General features: G+C 42.4%; 1 protein-coding gene across 1 annotated transcript; it reads right to left on the bottom strand.

The window, feature by feature from the left end:
* Positions 1-1,600: 1,600 nt before the first annotated feature.
* lpar3 (lysophosphatidic acid receptor 3) lies at positions 1,601-9,140 on the bottom strand. Its single transcript, XM_079267191.1, has 3 exons — positions 8,871-9,140; positions 7,074-7,826; positions 1,601-3,107 (listed from the first exon to the last, which is right to left on the bottom strand). Exons 2-3 carry the CDS (start codon positions 7,813-7,815, stop codon positions 2,779-2,781), a joined length of 1,071 nt encoding a protein of 356 aa, XP_079123317.1. The 5' UTR covers positions 7,816-7,826; positions 8,871-9,140; the 3' UTR covers positions 1,601-2,778.
* Positions 9,141-9,410: the final 270 nt, after the last annotated feature.

Below are 9,410 nucleotides of genomic sequence, written 5' to 3'. Positions count from 1 at the left end.
GAAATCATTCTAAAGGGGCAGCTCTTGAGCACCACAAATCTCATGCAACGGTACTCCATCAATGATTACAAGTGCAAGTCATGTAACAGGAGTGTTAGATAATCCTTGCACTATTTTTTTTGTTAGTACGTTAAAATATGCACTAATGTTCAACGTTTTTAGATTAACAGGTATTATCAGTTAGTGACAGTTATTTTCAATCGAAATTCAGAGACAGTCTGACTCAGTCGAACAGGATTTACACGTAATCTCATGGTTTGTTTTGGCTAACGTAGGTGTCAAGTGGGTGGCTTGTGCAACGTTTTCAAAGGCTGCAGCCTCTCTAGTGTGATAACAAGCTTACAATGTACAACGCTAGCGTGCCAATGTTAAGCAGGTGTAAGGTTTACCATGTTCACCATCTTGGTTTAGCATGTTAGCATGCTAACATTTGCTTAACACTAAACACGAAGTACAGCTGAGGCTGACAAAATGTCATTAGTTTGCAGGTATTTTGTCACAAATCAAAGTATTGGACAAATTCAAGTTTTGATCTGATAATGGCACCGGAGGAAAAGTGAGAAGATCAATGAAATTGTCGAGGGGGAACATGAAAGTCTGTACCACATTTTATGGTAATCCATCCAATAGGTTCTCTCAAAACCACAAATGTCAACCTTGTGCTGGTGCTGGAGGAAGAGCCAGTCGATCAGATTGATTGCGTTTCGGGTTCGTCACCCGGGAATCATTGTTTACAGAATGCTGTGTAAATCCATGTTGAGATATTTCACCAGAAACCTTCCTACTGATGGTGTCAAATGAAAAGTCAGTGTAACAAGTTAGGATTAGGATGAGGGCCATGCAGTAGTAGTTCAGATATATTCAGTCTGGACCTATGTGATGTACCAACAAACTAACCAACGACATCACCATAAGCCACATTGCTATCATGGCTAAAAATGAAGTGAAAGCCAGAAAATTGATAAAATTGTAATAATCAATCACATTACTGATATATTATTTCAAAGGTGTTAAATACAAGATTGAGAACATTTCTATTTCTAATGGTGCCGACAGTGTTCACGTGAGGGGGAACCAGAGTGTTGGTATTATGTTTAAGCGACATTCAGCTGTAACCGCCATATGAGAGCAGTGCAGAGCGGAGGCCATGAGTTAGCCTTTGGGCAACACTCGCATGCACTACAAGAGCACGTTGCCACCCCTAACAAAAACAACCGGGGAGAGTGATTTCAGTCTCTGCTCAGGTAGACATTACTCCACTGTATCTTTACAGAGCAAATATTTGTTTGCAGCCATTTTAATGATTTGAATGTTGACTGAAGCAGCTTTTTAAAAAATGTATGTTTTTTTGGGCTGCTGTTGCAAGCTCTTTCGTGAAATCACCCTCTGCGCAGTTTTTGTATCATGTCACTTCATTAGGAAAACAGACATATTGAGCATCAGGTTTGAAAAATAAAATAAAAAAAGTCACAAAAATCTGTGACTTAAAGAGAGATATTTTCTACAAAATGTACAGTTTGAAAGTCTAACTGGACAGTTAAATAACCTCGGTTTGAGAACAAAACAAAATACACAAAATAGCTTTAATGATGTCAAGTCTTTTACAGCAGGAGTGGCATAAATACTGTACAGCAGGTTGAAGATGAGTCATTGATTTAGCAGTCTGGGGTGACGGAGAGCTCGTGTGTGTCTAGTTAGTCATTCAGTCATATCCTTTGATTCCTGCAGGTACACAGGCTATTGCTAAAACTCCAGCAGGAATCCAGTGTGTCACAACATTGTACAACCCCTGCACTGTTAGGTGAGCAGCTGTTTCATCAGAGCAACAGCAGCCATTCAGCGAGTTGAAGCGGATGCGCAAAAATGCTACAGGGAAAACCAGTTTGCCTCCATGAGGTTCTGCAGGCTGTTTGTTCAGGTGAACTGATAAAAGATGACAGGACAAGAAAGCAGGGATTCTGTTATCCATTCCCCAGGGGCCAAACTGCTTTGCAAAATAAAGTAGGGTGTTATTTTAAAGACTTTAAAATGCAAATGATAGCCAAAACAATCAGGTCATGCTGAGCATGCTGGCTGTCAAACTGTTGAAATGGCCGCACCTCTTCTTATAAGCTTTTTACAGGATGTACAAGTATACATTACAGCAGTTTACAGTATTTTTCGTTAGCGGTGTTAAAAATTATCTTTAAAAAAAAAAAAGTGCCCTGCCCAAGCAAACTTACAGTTCTAGTGTACCTGATTACAAAAAATGTTACATGTCTTAAATACAGTATATTATCCATTACAGAATCACTACACAGGAAGTAAACCTAAAGACAAACACATGTACACAAATGTATGTAAAAGGGAGACCGTTAAGCCACCCTTTGCATGATTTTACCCTTTTTGGAAGTAAAAGTAAAAATGTACTGCTCTGCACTTCCTATTGGATTCCAGAGTTGTCTACCGGTAGTTTAAATAACCTGCAGGGATGTGATGAGGAAGACAAAAAACAGGAAGAACCGGCTACAGGAATCTCACAATCCCTAACTCTGAGTATTGTGTCCTAAAACTGTAAAATCCTGAATAAAACTGAAAACATCTTTGCATCATCAGCGCTACACTGGCGAGGCTGGCCTGCAGTGTCTCTTCAAGAACGTACATTTAAATCAGCGGACACCGACGCCGCCCTGAGACCAACTGGTGTGGTTTCTCTTTCAAGTCATTCTGTAGCTTCATAAGTTACCTCCAGTCAGAGCTGGACACAAATTCTGTTAAAATTCCTATCAAGTTCCACTTTCAAGTCTTGATTTGGTCCCGATCGTCATTTTTTGCCTCCTCTGAGGGAGGCTGACTGTTGCCCGTATCCTGACCAGAGCTGAGCGGCCTGGCGTTGGCCTTCGTCGACCGCTGCCGCCGCGTGCCATTGCCAATGCAGCGCAAGAGGTTCTTGAACGTGGCCCACATTTCATCGTCCTTGTAGGAGTAGATGCAAGGGTTCATGACGGAGTTGAGTACAGCCAGGAGCAGCAGCCAGCGTTTTGATTTCATGACGTTACAACTCGTACAGTTGAGGCCGTCCAGGAGCAGAACCACCAGGCCGGGAGTCCAGCAGATCACAAAGGCCCCTTCAGGGAAAAACAAAACCCAGAATAACACACAGTTAGGCTTTTGTAACACACATTTCTTACATGTGTATTTATTTTGAGCACTAGTGTGTCAGGGACAAAAAAATATATATATCACGAAAGATATAATGCTTAGAGAATTTTGAGCAGTTCGTCCTTTTAAAAGAAAGAGGAATCTATCATAAAAATTGTTTACATTTCTGTCGATTGACTAATTGATTTATTGCTTCAGCATTTGTTGTACAGTAAGTCAATTATGTTAATTTTATGAGCTGGTCAAGAGGTTTCCGATTGTTCAAATGGGTTTTAAAAATGCAAATCTAACTAAATCAGTGTATTTGATGGTTTCATGTGCTTATGTTGATGAAGCTACAACACTAAAATCAATACATTATAACAAAGGAATACCATCCTAATACCGTTACAACAAGCAGACACAGGTCGGGAGTGCAATGGCATTATTGTGTTAAATACTTTGGGAAACAATACGGATGGACAAAGGGCTACTGAAGCAAAATTAGCATTCATTTCAAACATGTTTGGGCACGAAACAGAGCTACAAAGAAATGTCTGGAAATGACAGGAAGCCACAAGCAGCAACTTGTCTGCACAACCTGCATCTCTACGGCCTCAATACATCTGTAGAACAAAAACAAGTACTGTTCTATACAGCGCTCTCGCCCTTTGTCTCGCATACACAAGTGTGGATACACATGCACACAGACTGAGAGGGGCTGGTGTTTTTATGCTTTTCATTGCTTAGGCCTGAAAGTCAAAATGTTTGACACATTTTACAGTGAATTTCTATTTTTATACTCATTCCTCTTTTTGCTCGTCTTTGATAGCTCACAAAATGAAGTGAACTAAATTGAAATTGCCTTTTTAATGGCCTCCTATTGGCAGTTTTTCATGTATTGAAGTTTAAAAGTGGACTTCCTTTCCCTTTAATCTACGACAGAGAGGAAACAAACTGTTTTAGGAACACGCATTTCAAGCATGTGTTATTTTTCTCAGTTGGTATTCATTTGATTGTGGCTGAAGAATGAAAAACAAATCTGAATCTGCATGCTTTACTTAAAACAGGTCCAAACGCTGTTAGACATACTACAAATGAATGGCTGTAGGCTATTAAACTACAATAATTATATTTCACCAAACTAGTCCCATGAAGAGTGAAACGCAAATGTAACCAAAGAGGCCGTCAGATGCAAAAGAAACTAAGGCCATGTCCACATTACTCCGTTTCCATTTGGAAACTCATATGTTTTGCTACGTTTACACTGAGCGGCGACACTACGCAGAGTTTTCGAGGACCGAAAACAGAGTTTGAAAACCCTCCCGAGGTCGGATAAGTTTGAAAACTCCGGGGCTGCCTCTTCGTGTGGACGGTCGAAAACAGATAGTCAGAAACGATGACGCCCACGCCGGCAACTTGATTGGTTCTCACCAGTCATGATGTATCCTTCCCCGATTCGTCACACGCCTATCACGTGACCCTGACCCAGACTCACAAACATCGACTACCAGGTTCATTTAACATGGACAACTGATTGCAGGCGTTGCTGACCTTGTTGTGTTTAACAGCAGCTGTTCAGTTAAAGTCTGCATTTCTGTGGAGGAAGCAGCTGTTATTGGAGCGATTAGCGAGCGGCGTGACCAGCGGCGTTATCAGCCCTACGGAGCGGACGTCTGAAGTCACGGTTAGCAGTAAATGCTATCCAGTAGGACAGATAGCTAAGCCGCCAGCAGAGCTACGAGTGAGAACAGACAACGAGGAAACGGGTGACAGACGTGTGTTGACCACATTTATGGACCCATAATACAGTAAACGTTTACATGTAAGTGTTGATTTTAAAGTAAATTTGATATATATAAATGTGAGAGAGAGAGCGAGAGCCACAGTGCTGTAACTACGTCTGAAAAATAAAACTTTCCACGAACTGTGTCTGTTTGAGCTTACAGAGCAATATTTTAGAGAAAGATCTTAAGTATCAAACACGACCTTTCATTATTAAAGACTACTTCATTAGTCGTATTTTTTTAAACTAAGCACTCTACTTCCCGTTTACACTGTCACGCGCATGCCCAGTGTACGTTAATGGTCACGTGATGTATGTTTTCGAAGGTTGCCGTGTGGATGCAGATCAATTTGAAAACGATGCTGAAACGCCCGTGTGGACGCAGACCGTTTCTATTTGGAAACTGAGTCGTGTGGATGTACTATCAATAATAAGTGCAAAGTTACCCTTCTTAGGCGTCGGTGACAATGTCCGACATGTTCAAACACCTCTGCACTCATTCATTTGACTCTTGGTATAACAGAGCACGTGTGGTTTAAGCTTCTTTAAACCGGTTTGTCCAGTTACCAGTTCCACCTGAGCGGACTACTTTTCTGTTACAGAAGTGATATTTCTTTTTCCTGAATTAAATATCACATCGACCAGACCACATGCCTCAGAGGGCTTCAAAGTCCCTTCCTTCCTCAGCTATGGCCGTTGTGTTATTTGCGCCACCTTTCAAGAGCACTTTTGTTTTACATTTCACTCCAAAGTCACAGCAATCTCAACAGGGAACGACACTTGCGTGCCAACACTTCCACCAGCTCAAGGGAACTCTGCAAAGCATCTGAAAGCAATTGACGAAGTCCTCAAGTATAGGTTGTTGTTGTTCTTCATTTTTTCTGGATGGGTGGGGAGGAGGGGATGTTCATTGAAGGCCAGTGTGGTGTGGATGGTACGCCACACAGGCTCAGGAGCAGTGTCCTTGCCGGGAGAGATAATTATACAGCAGTCTGGAAGACAGTGTGTAGAAAGCAGCTCCTATGCTACAAACTGCATCAAACCGTCTGGTCAGGCAACAAGCCGAGTGCCCGAAGAAACAAAGAACAACGACAGACTATTTATCCTGCAGGGCGGCCATGCAAAGTCACTACAACTATCTCATGCACGTTTCTATCTGGATGGCTGCATGAAGAGTGTATGAAAATAAAAACTGAGGACATTCAACTCATCTGACCTATGCTTTCTGAAACGCATCTGTTTAAGAGTTTGATGGTTGTGTTCTACTCGCATGAGAATATGCATTCAACACCCTATTTTGGTGTTTGAGTAGAATACGACGGCGCAGTCCTATTGTTCCGTTCCTATGAGAAAGTGCTGGGAGGGCAAGGATTTGAGTTCAGTCCCTCTATTGCAAGGTATCCTGTTGCAACACCTAAACAAAGAGCAGGATATCGGACTGCCTCGTCTGGGATGAAAATGCATGAGAAGAGAAGGAGACGTCAGACTTTTTGAGCTTTCTTTCCTCTGGGAAAAGAACTCCCTTGATTTAATTGTTTAGCCAACGAATAGAAAATGAATACCCGACAACTTAAGGATTTTTTTCAGCACAAAAATGCCAAACAGTCTTTGGTTTCGGCTCCTCAATAGTGAGGATTTGCTCCTTATTCCTGGAAACGGATTTTCTTTTGGTTTTTGACTGTTAGTTGGACAAAAGCAATTTAAAGAAACTTATGAGAAACATCGAACATATTTTAACATTTTATAGACTAAACGATTTGTTTGTTGAACTAATAATTAGACAATAGAATAATGGTTAACGAATTTAAGCCACTGGGCAGAAAATCGGACATAAAAGAGGCAAATAGTACAAAAAACTGAAATATAAAAGAATTTGCCGACTCCTTTTTTTCTTTCACTAAAGACGCCCTCAAATCACTGATAAGCACTCAAAAAATTTACTGAAAGCGCAAGCGTTTGTCTTATTATGCCCACGGTTTTCCTTCATATCAGGAAAACAGATTAGTCCCGTGTTCAGCAGTGCCTCAGTGAATTGCCTGGACTTTGTGACCCTGACGAAGGACACACAGCTGTTCACCAGAACTGTTTCCACCCGACAAATGCGGGAAAAGTTCTGACTCACTTCATCAACGATGCTGCAGACAGAATTTAAATGATTGGCACCTACCGAGCACAACCATGACCGTCTTGATGAGCTTGATGGGCGTTCTCTTGCGGTTAATGGAGCCGCTGGTGTGTGGCGAGAGCATCGCCGTCTTCCTCATGACGTAGGTGTAGATCCTCGTGTAGATGACCACCATCACCAGGAACACCACCAGGTTAGACACGGACCAGAAGATCAGGTAGCTCCTGCTGAAGAGAGGAGCCAGCTGGGAGCAGTCGCTCAGGTTGCAGATGCAGTTCCAGCCCAGACTCGGCACGGCCCCCATCAAGATGGAGATGGCCCACACCAGCACGATCAGCAGGGTCACCCTCCTCTTCGTCAGGTTGCTGTGGACTTTCCAGTTCATGACGGAGATGTAGCGCTCCAGAGCTATTACCAGCAGGTTAGCCAGCGAGGCTGAAAGACTGATGTCCAGAAGACCTTGACGGATGAAGTATCCTTTTACTGTAAGTTTCCGCGACACCTCACCAGTGTTAAACATCAGGTACACGTACGCTATGCCTGCCAGGAAGTCTGCGGCAGCGAGGTTGGATAGGAGATAGTAGAAAGGGTAGTGGAACCGCTTATTGGTGATGACAGCAGCTATGACCATGGCGTTGGAGACCAGGATGAAACAGCAGAAGAGAGAGCCCACCACCTGCACCAGGATGAGCTGGGCATTGTCCCATTTGTCATCAGCGCCGCTCTTGTTGTAGAAGAAGCCCATGGACTCATTATAATGGCAGCTGTGGTTCTGTTGGTCCATTTTCGAGGCGTCTCTGTGGAAAGAGAACGAGAGAAAACGCATGAAGAGGAACTGTTTATCATCCATTTATCTATTGAAGTACAGCAAAAAATAATTAATAAATGGTTATTCTAACAACAAAAAGCCCAAATGTTCCCATTTCCTGCATCTCAAAAGTGAGGATATGCGGCTTTGCTTTGCGTTATGTGATAATAAAACAGAACATATTTGGGTTTTGGACTGTTTGGACAAAATAAGACATCTTGGTTTCTGGGAAATTATGATAGAGAAAAATCACAGTTTTCTGACATTTTGTCGACCGAACAATCAATATAATAATCAAGAAAGTAATTGGTAGTTTTTGTAATGAAAAAAATAATTAGTTGCAGACCTAAATTCAAGCATGTCTAATAAAATATACTTATAAATCACTTTTTAGGCATTAAAAATCCAGTTTTACAGATTTAAATAGATCAAATTAAAGCAAACGTAGAATAGGATGATGAAAGAGATGAAAAGTCTAAACTGCAATGCCACATCAGTGCACAGTGCCTACTTTCCCCAAGGCCAAGAGACATTTAATGACTCCAGTCCAAAGGGAGAAGTGCACGTGCCAAAGCGTATTCACAACTGAAATCACAGTCAGCACCATTACTAAAGTTGAACAACACAGTGACCGGAGTAAGATCAAAAAGGGAGCCAAAACAAAACGCTCAATCGAGTGACGTGAGAAAGGTCCGCAGTCATTCACAATTTCCAACTGGACAAACATTTCTTTGGGCAAACACTATTACAGACATGCAGCAAAACAAGATTCCAGCGTAGGATACAGGCCAATTCATGCAGAAGTAGTTTTCTCCGTGACTTGAGAAAGAGAAGCCTTTATTACCTGTGCGATTAGGGAAATCAACAGCCATGAAGAAGGGAGGCATGAGAAATTCCCACAGAGGGATTGACAAATATAAATGAAACACAAATGGAAGCCCACAAAACAAAACTATTTTGCGGGACAGACATTTAATCACTAAAGACAAACAAAGAGCTACCTAACAGCCCAATCAGCCAGGTGAGCTTACCTGTGGTAAGAGCACAGTCCGCGGCGAGTCAGTGAGCTTCGAGTTGCGAAACCTTCCGTGCCGAGTTAATGAACATGTCTCCCCTGCAGCACTGCGCCTCCGCAGCTGTGGACGGAGGGCGGTGACGGCGGAGAGCTGTCGGACAAAGTGGAGGCAGAATAGTTGCGCGTGTTCACTTTGACTCCTCAGCTCGGCGACGTAGAGGGCGTGTGCCACCCACTCCCTCGCGTGTGAATTCCTCCGCTTGACCGCACGAGGCCCCGCGAGCTCACGGTCCGATCAGAACACTGGCTGTGGCTGTGAAGAGGGGACATCGAAACACCGATTGTTTCATCCGTTTTCTAAAGCATGTGCGCCAGTCCATTACTCCACTCCTGTGCTTAAATCGTGACTGATTATTTCATGCTACTTCACCATTCCACATTCCAAAAGGGATTTGACTTTTTTTTTGAAAGATTTTCATGAAATCGTAAAATGTAACTAATCTTTCAAACTTGTAATCGTCTTCTCTTTCCACTAATCTTCAGGTGTTGTTTGCGC

Source organism: Melanostigma gelatinosum (assembly GCF_949748355.1).
Source record: "Melanostigma gelatinosum genome assembly, chromosome: 4".
NCBI lineage: Eukaryota > Metazoa > Chordata > Actinopteri > Perciformes > Zoarcidae > Melanostigma > Melanostigma gelatinosum.
Note: the sequence above shows the minus strand (reverse complement) of the source record. Positions and strands in the feature narration are given on the sequence as shown.

Coding starts and splice junctions, on each gene's coding strand:
- lpar3 (XM_079267191.1), bottom strand. CDS start 7,815: ATGGACCAACAGAACCACAGCTGCCATTATAATGAGTCCATGGGCTTC. Junction 3,108..7,073: donor GACGGTCATGGTTGTGCTCG/GTAGGTGCCAAT, acceptor TTTTCCCTGAAG/GGGCCTTTGTGATCTGCTGG.